The sequence below is a fragment of the Ciconia boyciana genome, chromosome 4 (genome assembly GCF_034638445.1).
Source record: "Ciconia boyciana chromosome 4, ASM3463844v1, whole genome shotgun sequence".
Classification (NCBI taxonomy): Eukaryota; Metazoa; Chordata; class Aves; order Ciconiiformes; family Ciconiidae; genus Ciconia; species Ciconia boyciana.
In genome coordinates, this window is record NC_132937.1 from 67,637,311 (window position 1) to 67,652,772 (window position 15,462).

The window sequence follows — 15,462 nt, forward strand, 5'->3', positions numbered from 1 at the left end:
TTTAGATTTATAGGCTTACAGACAAGTATTTCATGAAGAGATTTATTGTTCCCTAAGCCATTGTTCTGTTGTTCTCCTTCCAGCCAACGGACTGGAAATGGGCACAGGCCTGTCAAACCTGACTTACGATTCTGGGTTTGCAGTGCTGCCAGGCTACTGAGAAACAAGTTGAACCATGGCACATGTCATGTCCTTACCCATGAATCCAGGTACCCTGAGTCTGCATGTAGCAGTGGCTTGAGTCTGAACCAATGTTGTGCGAGAGAGAGTTGGAACTGCAGAAACCTTTCAATATAAACAGGAGCTCACAGACAGAAGAGTCTCTATTTATTAATGCATTCCTACGCAATGCAAATAATCAGGTTACAGCTGTACAGGTAAGGTCACAGCAGAACTGTGAATCCATACAAGTTCTCTGGATTTGTATCCTTCTTTGTCCACAAGGTAAAGCTTCCTAGGAAATCAAAAAAAAAAAAAAGTAGTGCAAAAAGCACTTTTTATAAAGGAAACTATATAGGAAGAAAGTGCTGTTGTTAAACCAGAAAGCATAATCCACCTGAAACACTGGGTGCTAAAAACTTTTAAAATTGATCTTGTGCAACAAAAAGAGATGGTACACCTTATGTTACACCTGTCACTTGTTACAGAAGCTAACTGCTGCTCTAGCTTTTTAAAACTAGAAGCATCTTCTAACCAGTAAAATCACATGAGAAAATCATTGACAGGAACATCACATTTGTTGTGCTGGAAGGTTGTCTGATGCTTAGTTCATCTGACTAGTATCCCTGTAAATTTGTATTTCAATGAATTATTCCATTTGCAAGAGCGTAATCACACAGAGCCAGGTCCTTAGAGCGGATCCTGTAGTCTGATCTGCTTCAAAACGTCTCTGAACTAACCAGTGGGACACTGTCCTTGGGTAGGGGAATTTGTGGGGACCTTCCTGATCTTTCAGTGATAGATAGCAGAGATGTTTAGCATCCACACAGGTTCTGCTGTTAACGGTTCCTTATTGTTCAGATAAGTATTAATTCAGCACTCACACACCGGAACATCATAACTGAAGGAGTAACTTCTGCCCTGCCTGGAGGAATTTATAATAGATAACATCTCACAACTCATGTGTCATTTTCCTTTTTCATATCCTGATGTGACCAAGGTAACCTTACCCACGGCAAACTCAAAAATGTCTCTTTCCCTCTCCTTTTCCTCTTTCAGACCTTGTTTAATGAGTGCATTGGCAGAAGAAAAAACATGAAGCTGGAAAGTGTGAAACCACGTACCTTGCTAAAGCAACAAGCCCTGCAAGATCGTCTCCATGGGCTAGCTCTGTACTTTACTGAAGTAGAGTGGTAGCTGTAATTTCCCCAAATAGTGCCTGTTGGAGAGCTAGAGCCAAGAAGGAGCCTGTGTTCAGCAACTTCACAGGCTAAAAGCAAATAACATGAGAACTCAGTTGTGTATTTATGGACGCTTTTGGGGAGGAAGAATGTAGCAAAGGAAGAGGAAGAGGAAGGTTGGGAATTTCCTCATCAGAATTTTCCAAGATGCTCTAGTGATTTGGGAGAGCAGTTGTACTAAAAGCCGATCAAAAATAAAGTTCAATCGCTTAGGTAGTTTTGAAAGCTAATCCTTATTCGCTGGAGAGAAGGAAGTTAATTTTTTCTAAAATCACTTGTGAAATACAGCAACTGCCAGCACAATTATATATTGGCTGAATCTGCATGAATGAGTGCTCTCATTTGCTTCCAGGTTGCAGCTGTACAGTTTGTAAGAGCAAATTCCTGCTACATCTCACTGCAAAGTTTTCCCAGTTAAAGGTAGTATTCTACTGCAGTTATATCCTTGCTTTACATCTTATGAGAAGGTGCTTGTAAGATATAGGTGTATCAACCTGGTGTTGTATGTTAGAGTTTTAACTGACTATTAAGTCGGAGACTTTGCTGCCATTTGAGCTGATTACCATTGGAATAAAAAATTTAAACCCATGCCAAGATTTGTTTCTGTTCTGATACGAATTTGACTACTTTCTTAGCTTTAAACACCCGCTTAAATCCTGTTGAAGTCAAACAAAGTGTATGCGTAAGCGTTCTCTCAGGCCAGGACGAAACCAATGAATGTAGATCTCAGAGATTACTTACCACGGAAAAAATGCCGTATGTCCCGGTTTAATGTCATTACCTAGTAGAGTTGGTTTATTCATCCAGTTTTAAAAGCTCTTTTGGAACACACTAAACATTCTGTTCGCCAAACTCCGATACTGATCCTAGTTTATAAATGTTACGTGATGACTGACTTTTCTGCTTCAGTCCCTGTCACTAATGAATTACCAAAAAAAAAAAACAAAAAAAAACCCCAAAACACACCGTAAAAGAGGCAACACAAGGCAATCTTACCAATCAGAAATTAAAATTGTTCTTGTACAACACACATAACTTAATATTGCAGCAAGTGGTTAGAGAAGGAGTGTCTCCTTAATTGTTTTTAGACCAAGCACATTGTACAAAGGATCCCGAGGCTCCACCACTCCCCCTTGAAGAGAGGTCTTTGTCTCTCAATCTGTTGGGTGTCGTGTCCCGCCCCGCCCCCCCGCAAAGTATTCAATTGTTGTTTATTTTCTCAAACCCAGCTCACATTTCAGCAGACAATGGGCTATCCCCCTGTGAATGCTCTCTCAAGTGGGCAGCAGCAGCACTAGCAGCAGCACTACCAGCACTAGCATTAGCAGCAGCAGCACTAGCAGCAGCACTAGCAGCACTAGCAGCAGCACTAGCAGCACTAGCAGCACTAGCAGCACTAGCAGCACTAGCAGCACTAGCAGCACTAGCAGCAGCACTAGCAGCACTAGCAGCAGCACTAGCAGCACTAGCAGCAGCACTACCAGCACTAGCAGCAGCGGCAGCAGCAGCGGCAGCAGCAGCAGGAGGCCCCTTCCTTAAAGGCCGGGCAGAAGCTCCCGCCGAGCCTGAATGGGCCTTGTTCTCCCTTCCAGTTTTTAGCAGTGCTACACATCCATAACAGAAAACACGCGTGAGAGCGGAGGACAGGCTGCCGCCAGACCGGCGCGGCGCGGCGCGGGGTCTCTCCGCCCGCCGCGCTCTGCCACGAGGTGTCAGCAAAGGAACCCGCATCGCAACGGCGCGAGCGGAAAATTAAAAATCGATCCAAAAAAAAAAAAAGAAAAAATAAGGGGGGGGGGGGGGGGGGAGGCAAATTACTCCAAACCGGCACCTCCGTGCCTGAAACTTTTTTCCTCTTGAGGTTCCTCAGAAACTCTCCGCTAGATGACAGCAGCGAAACCAGGCTGAAACAGCCAGTAATGGGCTTGTGGAGAAAACGGTTTTATCCCGACTGCTAAACCCTCAGAGAGCAATGCCGTTAAGAAACTCGCATTATTGGCTGTTTTCCTGGAAATTACAGAGCCCTTTGCTTTTAGGCTTCCCGCCTACAGGCCTCAATAATTTACAAAAATACGTCTCTGCATTGTATGCAATGCACTTAATGCAAATGTACTTGGGCTGGAAAAAACAGTTAAGCATTGTTGTTTTAATGTGAATAATTACTTCATAATGTCAGCTATTAGTCTTGTAAAATGCTCCCAAGTTCTTACTTTTATAAGCTGAATGGACCTGATCTTTCAGACAAGAACACCCCTCTACACTGAAACTGCAGCAAGCCAGGAGACCGAGTTCCCCTGTACATTTACAGCAATGTTCAGTTTTTTAATAGGGATACTAATTTTATGCCAATGCATTAAAATGCTACTACACTTTTGCTGTTGGCTGCTCACCAGATTAAAGCAGTAAGCCATTTTAGCTGGGGTCTTCGAACAAGCTATGGTACAAGCTAGACTAGGGTCCAAGTAGTTAGGGCACAAACGAGATTCAAACAAGGACCAGGTGAGGAAGGAAGGAATTAAACGCACTTATCTTACTGTCACACTGTACTTGAAGATTAATCCATCTTCACCTGAGTTGAAGCACTGCAAAGCTGCTGTAAGTAGGGCACGTGCCGGAGTTCAGAGGGGGCAATACGCACCCTCCACCTTGGTCCCATTCCTGACCTATTGCAAAGCATTTTTTGTGTGAAGAGAGGTAGATCTGGTATAACCCCAAATTTCCAGCTTTCGTGCATCTGTGAGATTCTCTTCTGTGAGTGAGGGAGATTCCCGTCTCAACAGTATTCATAGCCCCTTTCTCTAATATAGAGGTGCAAAGGGTTTGCAGCACTCGGAACATTTTTCAGAAAGCAAAGGAATAATGTAAGTTCTCTCTCTGTTCACTCACTTTTTATTTTGTCATTTTATCTCATGGTTTCATGCTCCTGCGTCATTCTGAGTTGTATGAACTTAATTGTCTGAGTGCTCTTAACATTTAATTTTGCTCCTTTCATTTACAAAGACCTCTTTTCACAGCATGGTTATATAACTTTAGTCTTTTTAAAGGTGTATTCTAATTCCAGTTTATACACTAGTACTCCACCAATTTTGCTCCAGTTTTTGATGTGTCAGTTTAAAAAAATATTGGCACTCCATCTTTTGGGGAGACAGAGATGGTACACATTCAAAGAACATGACACCGGGATGAAGAAACACTGTCTCCAGTCTCAGGGAATTCGTTTGATAGAAGCTCAGCGGACTATTTTTTGTTTTTCTTCTCTGAAAAAGTATAAGGAAACATTTATGCATTTAGGCTAGCTTTTTACTAAGTGCTGCATCATTGCAGCAATGCATTCAGTCACTAAGTAATGCGTAAATTTTTGTTTTAGAATTCTTTGGGATATCTTGAATGCCACTTTATCATACTTTTCTATATTCCAATAATAGCTATCATAAAAAGATGAACAGGATGGTGGGTGTTAATTAGAACAAATAGTCAGCAGGTTGTCTGTATATACTATATGTACCATACCACACATACAGACCCAAATCACTAGTCCAAAGAAGAAGGCACTAAGAAAAGCAGCATATTTATAGTTTTCTTTTTAAATCATACCCATAAGGAGACATTCTGCCATGCTCAGGGTATTTGTCTCTTTTCAGGATCAATTCCTTATGCTGCACAGGAACATTGTAAAATAGTGATGTTAAACAATTTGTATTTGTGAAAAAAAATGGAATTCAAATAAAACAAGGGAGGGGAATAGCTTAATAAAAATATTTATTGAAAAAATTCCCATCAACATCATTTGGCTGTACTAAGTAAGTAAAATGCTGAGCGTGACTATGGTAATCAGGATGCAAACAGCTAGTACCATGAGCAGGATGATTCGGCAACATTTGGAATGCTTTTTTTCTCTCTCTTTCTTTTTTAACAAGGTATCATACCCAGGAGTATAAATATCCCCCATCCAGAACTGTAGATCATTAGGATTTTCCTAAAAGAAAAATCAGAAAATGGACTCAGTTCCTCTCTCTTGCACATAAAGTCATTAGAACACAGCCAGAAGTATTTTGGCTATCATCAGATAGTGATTAATGAATTTAAGGCATCATAACACAAATGCAAGAAACTTTCACTTGAACATAGGTTGCGCTACTTGCCAGATGCTGCAAAAGTTCCACTGGGGAAAATTAAAACCACACTTTTCAGCCAGGAACCAAATGTAGGACACCAGCCATTGAAATATGATTAAAAAAACCAGAAGAAACCATGTTGTCTTCTCAAGAAGAGATGTCGATTTATAAACACAGATCTGAGTCCCTTTCCAAAAAAGGGAACAGCAGAAAAAAACTCACAAAAGTAACCCTAAAAGTGATTTGTACCAACCCTCAGGCAGGCAGGATCCTGCATAGTGTGGATGAGGCTGAGAAAATGTATGTAATAACATACATTTTAATGGAATGATGTTATAAACAGTTATTATAGCAGGCATATAGTATTTAAGTGCCTCGTTTATAGTTCTTTGCTATATAAATGGGGAAGCTGAGTTGTGGGGTGTTGCGGTTTAAGACTTTCTCTAGTCACACAGGTCGTGTTCTGCAGAACTGAAATTCCTGGAGTCTAACCAGATCCGTAGACTTCTTTTCCTGATCAGACTCATGTTAGTGTCATGTCTGTACTGGAAAATACATCCATATTTACTTCTGGAATCCCACCAAAAGAACCAAGCGGGCTGCGCAGTGGTTCATGCACAGAGCTCACAGCAATTCACTTTGCTCAAATGCAGTGCAACAGCGTGTTACCTTTATGTGGCTGGCCAAGTTAGGGTGCAGCGAGTGCCTGTCATAGTCTTGCACGGTCCAGGAAGGGGTCTTTTTCTTCTCCTCCCAGTCATCATCCACCTGGATATCACTATACAAGGGGTTGCTTTTGATTGTGGATTTCAGGGTGATGGGTGTAATGTGTTTCCCGAGGGCTTTGTCTATCATTTCTTGACTGACCTCATTCAAGTCTGAGCCTGGCAGCTCAGTGACATTTCTCTTTTCTCTCTGTAAGGCACAAGTTAGATCAGAAGTTGGCTTTCACCTTCGTTTACCTATGACACAGGTCCCTTTCCAGAGTTATAATTTGTAATACAACAGAATAATCTTTAAAATTACATATGCAACAATTCTTCCTCATTCTGGCAACCACCTACAGTGCAGTAAGGGAGCCTGACTGTTCACTTTGGGCAGATTTCTTCCTTCTGGGGAAAGCACATGGGTAAAATCTAAACATTAAACTCTTTTGCAAATGTGAACTGGCATTATAATGCCTGTTGAAAGAAAGCTTCTGCTTTAGCAAAACAGTGCTACGGAGCACAGTGGTAGAAGATGCAGTTCTGATGAAAGCCACAGGCATATGCTGCAGAAGCAGAGCTGTAAGGAGAAAGCAGAATGAAGCACAGGGGTAATGGTGTGTAAGGGACTGCCTTGACTGGATCTGCACCTCTGACAGCAGGGGTGTGATTTGCAGTTCTGTTCATGCTGTTGAATGCTAGACCCATGTCAGGATGTCAAAGAGGCCCTTCATTCAACTGCGGGAGAGTCCTTAATTCAGGCAGTGTCAGAACTCAAAGGTAATTAAATATCTGAGCAGTCTCCCAGAAACACTTGTTAAATCAGACCTTTTAGAACAGGGGGGTGGCAAGGGAGGAGGATGAACAACCCTGGTGGGACCACATTTTTGGAGAACTCACAAGCTGCTGCTTAACACAGCACTAAGAGCCTCTTCAGGAGCTATATTTTTTGATCTGTAGTTGCATGGAGGAATGCAATCAGAATCTCCAATTCAAGCTGTTCAACATTTTGATTCACCACAACTTTCTGTTCCCGAGACTTTGAATTAACCTGTCACTGACCTGTGGTTCCAGCAGTGCATCAGCTTCCTGAGACCTGCTTCTGGCACAGCCCTTGCCTCATGCTAACACCTGTCCTGTGTCTCAGGACTGCTTCTACAGAACCATCACAGTGCAAATTCAGCTTTCCTCATTAGCGAAACACCACTTCCCCATTAGCACCTTTGTCCTTAGGAACTTCATGTTGAGAGAAGGGGAGCCTTGGCCTGACCTGGTGGCCCTGCGGCAGGCGTGCTGGGAGGGGGGCACACCCCAGCCCTCTCCCACCCTCAGAAATCACAAAGGTGTGGGCAGCACCCGCTGCCAGACTCCCATAAAGTGAGTGCACATCATAAACAGCTGTTGAAGAGGCTGGGACCTGAGAAACTTCCTACTCTGAAAGGATGTATTTCCCAGGACATTTCACCTATATTTAGATCTCCAGCCATTAAGATGCCACGGGCTGGACGGACTTCAGCAGCCAAAGGGCTCGCTGCTGCTAGGGGCACATCCTGCTTCTCCTTCCACCTTTCTGATGGGAGCCCAGGGGATTCCACCTCCTCCTGCACACTGGCTCTGGGAGCTGCTCGGATCGCACATGAGCCAGTGCAGCTCCCTAAGCTGATGGTAGACTGTCGGCTTCTTCTGCTTGAGTAATTTTCTGCCCCTTTCGTGGGCTGGTGAATCCACTTTCAGTGGAAGCCAGCTGCTACATGTCATCACCTACTTCATGCATCAGTGCCTGTGCACACACATAGACATGCGCGAGTCGGTCTAGGGCAGGCGGGTGTAAAAGGAAGCGGGAGGACTGGTTTCCTTCAGAAAGGAAAGGTGGAGAAGAGAAAACAACAACCTTTGTCTAAGAAACCCTAGGAGGAAGCATCATGCTGGCATTCTTATCACTAAGTCGTGCACAAGTGACTAAGCATGTTTCCCATCAATAATTACCATTAGTAGGTGGGTGGATCCTCAGTGCCCTCCCAGTCCCTCTATTAGTTCATAATTTCCATATGTCATTCCTTAGCCTTGACATATCCCCTGACAATATTACTCCTTGCATTGCAGTTACAGCTGGCACTAAAGCCCTCTGGGTTGTACTGGCCAGATTTCAGCTGAGCTGGTGTTTTTAACTGTCGCTTCTTTCTGACTGCATTTTATTTTACTTTATTTTATTTATTTTATTTCTTATTTAAAATTTGTCATTGACCTTAATGATGCTTCCCTCAGGCTTGCTAGATAGTTGAACTTGGAGAACATTTTGTTGAAGAACGAGAACTGTCTCACCAGGGGATGCTCAGTCTCCCTAGGCTAAAATGTTGTGAAAATAATGCAACTTGACAGTAATTTCTAAAGCTGTTTTAAAAAAATGCTCCCAAACTTGGAATAGATGGCATGATGCAAAATTTGTTCATAAAGAGAGTGCTTTGTCGCAAAACTTTTTTGCCCCTTCTGTCTGGAGTACCTTTCTTTTCACGGGCATGAAAACAGGAGAATGTGGTAGCCTGGAGCAGAGGTAGAGAGGGAATAGGATGAGAGGGGCAACAGGATTTTACCATGAGAACTGGACTGGAATTTGTGAAAGGAGAGAGTTTGCAGAAGTTTTAGAGAACAGACACTGAAGTGCCAAGCTAGTTGGGAGAATACACTTGAGTGCAGGCAAATGCTTGGTTGTGAAACTTCTGCAGTAGGTATGTCCTAGCAACTAGTTAGGGAAAAGGAAGGACAGAAGTCTGCAGCACATAAGAAAAAAAAAAGGTTTAGGTCCAAGAAATGATACAGAGAAATATGAAGAAGATTGCGTGAAACATATGCACTTATAGAAGCAGAGAAACAGACGGAGATTAGATAATAAAAATATGCCTGCTAGTATTAATTCTAGTAAAAACTACATATTTTTTCTTTTAAGATTCAAAACATCTCCCAACAGTTTTCACAGTCTTCTATGTTTTGATTCTGATTCATGAAGCAAATGTTCAAAAAAAGAGGAAAGTATATACACTGTGTCTAAGAAGCCAGTGTGAATGAGGGTGGAACAGATCAAATCAGAGGCAATTTATGTTACTGTTCACTGAATGGAAGGAGGGAACAGCAAACACTCAAAGCAGCAATAGTTATGAAGAACTCTCAGAAACTGTAGTTGAAATGTGTTGACGAAATACTCATTTAACAAGATGAAAAACGCTCAACTCTGCAAACACATAACTGTGTTTGATCTACATATAGCTCATGAGCAAGAAAGCTTTTACGGTTTATAACTCGTGTTTCACTGAGAACAGTTTGTCCCACTTTGACAGACCCAGAGAGCTGGCATGTACAAAAAGAGGATTCTGTAAAAAACCTGAAGATCTGTAGAGAGTCAATGTTAGTTCCATCCCTGGGTCAAAATGTGCTTTCTCCACAGGTTTTTTGTGATGATTATTTCATAATGCAGATTGTGCATATAGTTACCTTACAATATATATAATTAAAAATTATAAATTAATCTATATTGCTAGGAAACATTTTAATCTCATTTTTATCTTGTCTTTATCCTTTTATTCTCACTGTCGTTGTTGTTGTTAGCACTGAAACAACCTGAGAGTCTAACCATTCTTTCCTCAGTCTGTGATACGAGACATCAAGCTAATCACCCACCAAAACCATGACATCAACAGTTAAGGCTAGGCCTTGGTCTCAAGCCTATCTACCTGCAAGAAGAGATCAAAGAGACACCTAAAAAATTAAGGAACTTTATTTCCTGCAAATCAAATTTTTCTTTACTCCCCCCACCAAATGAGTTGGTTCCTCTTGTCCTGTGGCCAGCCATGGTCTCCAGCTGTGGCTGGGGAGATAAAGAAAGTGATAAATGCTGTCGATGGGCAGCTATGCTGAAAAGTTTTATCCAAGGGAGTCTTCAAGAAACTTAGGGCCACCAGATACTGCAGGATTTGTTTTGTAACAACCTCCTCAATCCTAATGAAAGTGGGTAGCAGGGTGATTATTATATTTGCATGTAATTTGTTTAAGACTATAACCCTCTGTTATGCAAAAGCCTCCACCCTGGAGGACTCTCCCAGCACTTGGAAAGGCACTTTTCTGATGTTTCTAAGACAGACAAAAGGTCTGACATCATAAAAAGCTGCTAAGTAGTAACCCAAGAATCCCTGTGATAGTTGTAACAACTGTATAGGTATTGCTAGGCATTTGGTCAATAAAAATCTAATTTATCAGATAAATAATTATTAGCTCTTTAGAATTTCCTGAACAAATCTGATCTCAGAGGGAATGCTGTGGAAAAGCAATCAGGAAGGCAAGGAGCAACCGAGGGTAGGTAAGCAGATCTGAAAGACAGTGGAGCAGACAGCTCACATCAAGGATTCCTGAGAATGCAAGTTTTCTTATCGAAGGAACTGAAGGGGATCAGAATTGCTAGTCAGAGACATGGCAGCATCAGGTACTACAAAGCAACCTGGGAAGCCACCTGACATGGATAGGAAGGAGATCAGTAGGTGGTTATAAACACTTAAGCCAAAGTGACAGGAATATTTAGAGAAAAATAGGCATTCATAGGGACTATTTTAATTGTGCAGCATTGAGAGTACTTCTGTCCTCACAATGAATTGTTTACTTAAAGAAAGCTGTTTGTCATTGTTAATGGAGTTCTGCAGGGTTGTGAGTGCATTATATAAAGACTTCTGTGTGGTGTCAGACCAAAGCTCCTGCTGACCTTGCAGCTGGCTCTGATTGCAGCCAGTTGCAGATGTCTAGGGAAGAATAAAGGAAAGAGTTGAAGTATGCAACGCAGGTATGAGCCAGGGGACAAACAAGTGACTGTAACCCAGCACCTAACTTATAGGTAAAAAAAAAATCTCATGTCCTCGTACACTAAGAAACAAGCAAAGGCAGGACACAGGCGTTAGCTCAGAGGAGAGGCCAGTAGGGGTTAGGAGTACAGTTAGCATGATAACTGTAATACCTGCAGGCCAAAATTTGTTCAGAGTTGTGAATTCCTAAGCAAGAGCAGCATGACAAGAAGTAGCATGGTGTTCAAAGACTCTGCTGTCTTCCAGAAATAGGGAAAAAAGGGAAATACAAGTAGGAAAGAGAAGTCTGAGAATTGCAGAAAATGACCGGGTAGACTACAGGGGAGACATGCATCCCAGCTATCAGAAGCAGATATAGGGGATTAATCATTTGGTGTATGCTGAGCAGTAAAACATATTGTGGGGCAGATAGATAGTCCAGCGGGACTGGAAATTTTCAGGGCAATCAGAAAGCAGTCAGTAGCTAGCCATTCGCAGGAGAAACGATCTATGCTTTTCATGCTGCTTTTCACAAGGAAGGGCCAAGATTCCTGGACTGCTTTATGGTTTGTTTTATTCAAAGTGGACTATGAAAATATACGCTAAGCAGGAAAGCTGTTCAGTTTGCCTGATACAGAAGAGGAAAGTAAGGAGAAAGAGCAGCAACTTTTTGGTCAGCAATAGGAATTGTTCTGTCAAGCTGCTTTTTATAATGGAAATAAATTTAAAATCTTATAGGTGGAGAAAACACAGAAGCACTTAAGTGCACTTGAATTTAAGTGATCTCATAATAAAGGTCTGGAAGAGACCACAAACACACCACTGAGAAGTCACTTTACACGGGGAGCCCAGAGTAGCAATAGTTTCTTAAAAGAAAATGAATTTCTGAAGAGGGAATTTAGGCTCCTCTCAAGGTTTAATGACTTTGGGAGTCTGTAGGTCACACACATATGTTCTGAAATGAATTCTCCTCCCTTACCACCCACCCCCCCCCCAATTTCCGTTTCTGAATTAACTAACCCTTAACCCCATTAGCTCTCTCATCTTAAAGCAAAACATGTCATTCCTGCGCCATTCGTTCTCCACTGTGCCATCGTGTTTATTCTAATGTCTGGAACTCATCAGTTCTTTTCCCTTTATTTGATTGTCAGCAAAAGGGAAAAAAGGAGGCGAGCTCATAAGAGAGAGAGAATAAGGCACAATGAATTTTATCTGGACAGCTTGAATTCACTAATGACTACACTTAGAAGTATAGGTTGTGCCCTAGGTTTAACATTTATAAAACATACTGCATCGCAAACTGCATTTCCGGAGACATGATGAGCACAGACATTTCCTTTGAAATGGCCATCCCAGGGCTGGGAACAGAGTTCCAGGAAAACCCTCTTGCTGGTGGCGAAGGGCAGAGCACAAGTCGAAAAAGCACAGGGCTCCCCACACATTTTTAATTCTCCCGCAGCTCTGCAGCCCTGGCTCAGTGACAGTGTGTCCTGTTAGACGACAATAGGGAGAAGGATCCCTGCTGCGGAGGAGGCTCTGTGTGTGGCTGCCTCCCTCCTGCACAAAAGAGGGGCTTAGGTGGTGTGGGGAGCGAGGCCAGCATTGCACCATACCCCATTGTTTGGGATCCTGCAGGCTCCTTCCCTTGGTTAGGGCTCTTGGCATGGGAGATGACGGGCGACCATGTGTTCCCCCCTTCCAGCTCTCTGTGCGGAATTGCCAGCAAACAGTATACAATATGAGCAGAGGCAGCTGGAGGCATTGGGGTAGGCAGAGGGAAGGGTGTCTGGGGTGGGGAGGAGGCTAGGGAAAGTAAGGGGGGGGTCACAGAAGCGAGTGTCGGGAGAGGGAGGACTTCTGCATGTGGATGAGGACTGGAATGGACTCTGGGAGGGAGAGAAGGAGTCTGGGGAGCTGATGGGGAGAAATGTCTGAGAGGGGAGAAATGCAACTGGAAGTAGCTCTGGGACACTTTAAGGATCTTTCTCTTCTCCTCCCCTTCCCCAGGTTGATAGTTTTTTGGCCTCCACTCCTCATTCCCCTGGGGAATTGGACCCCCACCCTAAGGATCCTCTGGATGCAGACCCTTCTCCATCCCCCCCTCCCAACTGCTTATGCGCGTCTCCATCCCTTGACAAGAACCAGACCTTGGAGCTTTTGCTCATGCTAGGGGTGGGGAAGGCAAGGGGCTCCGTGGGCAGCAGGAAAGGAGCACTGTGGAGCAGCGAGTGGGGCCCAGAGGGGTGTGAGCTGATGCAGCTGTACTGCTGCTGATCCAGACATGAACTTCACTGCCGCCGGCTCCAGGGCCTCTACTAGGCAGTGCACATTTGCATTTTTACCAGGAAACTGCTGCTACCTCTACAGAATAACCTGGATTAATACAGTTAGTGTGTTTCACACTTTCAACAGCTGTCTGTCAGGATAACAGAAGGTCAAAGTAGAATGAGGAAAACAAGGCAAAATAAAGAGGAAGCTACAGTGAACTATGTAGACATATGTAAGCTCACAAGACACTAGCAAGAATCTCTGATACTCTCTCTAATGTGCCTTTTCAGCGAGTTTGAGGGATATGGCCTGGCTTTCAGATTTAAGTCTGGGTTTTTTTCTTATTTTTGCCCCTTTAGTACAATTAATCAGTATTTGACATCAATAGACTTTCTGGGAAATGCTATGAAAATGTTACAACGAGCAGTAGAAAGCCTAACGTATTGAAATAAAGTCAGCAGATGGCCCTGAAGAGAGTGACTCTTCTCTTGAAGCCCGACCCTCACTGAAGTCAATGGTAAAACTTACGGGGATATTAGTGATTCAGATTCAGAGATGCAGGAAGCTGAATCCACAGCTGAAGTCTCAACCTCATGTCATTTGCCTCTGGATCCCCAAAATGAGGTAGAAAAATCAGGAAAAATGTCAGCCTGTTTTGGACCTTACCTGTAAATAGACCCTGTTGTGCCACCGCTGCACTCCAGGTAAGGCTGCTTCTGGGAATTTTGCCAGGCTGGCTTGTAGAAAGGCAGAGTTTTTCACTAGAGACTTCACCTCCAGTTGCAGGAATCTATCGGGATGGTTGTTGTTTGGCAAAACGGAGAAGTCCATGTTTCTGTTGTGTAGAGTAATAATGGAAACAGCCTCAGCTTCTGCTTCCTGGCTGTGCACGCTCCTTCTATTATTAATGACGTGAAGAAGGATACGACAGTTTCCTGAAACTGTATCTGACCCCTGTTTGGTGTCAGGCTCACTTATATCATCTACCAATGATAAAAGATTGTTTAGAAGCAGCAGAGCAGTCAGGACATGTTTCTGTAAGTGCCTAGCTTAAGTTTTCAAGTTCAAGGTCTGTTTTGGTAGATACATATGTGCTCATTAAAGCTAACAGAGTACCAGTGAGTAGATGCATGAGACACTTAAATGCATACCAGCACTTCCTCAAGTGACCTGCCAAAAATGTCAAGCTTACAATACTTCAAAGCAAGCTTTTTTCCCAGAAAATTAGAAGCAGCTCCCAGTGCAAAGCAAGTCCTCCTTTTCTGTGGCGGTACTAAGAGGCTCCATTGTGCTGTGTGGGTCGGTACCATTTACCATGACAGCTATGACATGCACTTCTTTAGGTTCAGGGATTTCTTTCACAGTAAATTCTTCTTGACCCTGGGAAATATTAGATTGTTTCAAGTAATTGATAACAGAAGTTTTCAGGGAATTGATTCTGCTCCTGTTCAAGTGAAGGGAAAAAAACTCTTACTGACTTGAATGGTGTAGTCTCAGTCCCTTCACTTTTATTATTTTATTTTGAGATTTGGTATTTTCATCATCGTTTTATAAGTCTTAAGTTCTTTTGACTTTCAGCTAATGAAATTCCCCTTCTTATGATGGCCATTACTTACAACCAGCAAAAGTAGTCTCCTCATTTTTTTTTTTAACCTTTTTCTTCAAAGCTTTCTGCTTTTCTAAGATATGTTTCATTTTTGATGACATTGCTACAGAGGAGAGGTTTTTGAAAGTTCATTGTTTGAAATCCAGGAAAATTAGTGCTGAGGATTAGGGCATCACAAAAATTTTAGCCTTGTACTTAGACCAGAGAATCAGACCAATCTATTTCCCTTACAGAAGACTGCTGAAATTTAAAAAGAAAATAAAACCAGTAAACTATTTTTTTAAATGTTACTAATGTGAGATCCTAAAGTAATAAATTAATACTTTGATATACATAGAAGTTAAAACCCTTATCTACTTAGAAAGCTCATTATTTTTCCTTGCATGTATTTATTGGCAATTATTTTACAGAATATCTGTTAAAAAGTATTAATCTGTCGCCTTTCAAGTAGATACTCAAGAGTATTCGTGAGCAGCCACAAGAGACAGTAGTGACCGTGTTTCCGAGTGGACGTGCATGCTGCTGGGGAACCTGCTGCTATATTTAGAA

The 15,462-nt window shown here is 42.5% G+C and overlaps 1 protein-coding gene across 1 annotated transcript; it reads right to left on the reverse strand.

The window, feature by feature from the left end:
- Nucleotides 1-5,196: 5,196 nt before the first annotated feature.
- On the reverse strand, nucleotides 5,197-14,192 carry MINAR2 (membrane integral NOTCH2 associated receptor 2). The gene is made up of 3 exons (XM_072861004.1): nucleotides 13,974-14,192; nucleotides 6,185-6,430; nucleotides 5,197-5,376 (listed from the first exon to the last, which is right to left on the reverse strand). The coding sequence occupies exons 1-3, from the start codon at nucleotides 14,136-14,138 to the stop codon at nucleotides 5,197-5,199; spliced, it is 591 nt and encodes a 196-aa protein (XP_072717105.1). The 5' UTR covers nucleotides 14,139-14,192.
- Between the last annotated feature and the right edge of the window lie 1,270 nt (nucleotides 14,193-15,462).

What these genes read in the sequence shown, in the direction of transcription:
- MINAR2 (XM_072861004.1), bottom strand. Translation starts at nt 14,138, where the DNA reads ATGGACTTCTCCGTTTTGCCAAACAACAACCATCCCGATAGATTCCTG. An exon ending in ACAACAGGGTCTATTTACAG is followed by an intron (nt 6,431 to 13,973) that starts GTAAGGTCCAAA and finishes TGTGCCTTACAG; the next exon opens with AGAGAAAAGAGAAATGTCAC. An exon ending in ACTTGGCCAGCCACATAAAG is followed by an intron (nt 5,377 to 6,184) that starts GTAACACGCTGT and finishes TTTTTCTTTTAG; the next exon opens with GAAAATCCTAATGATCTACA.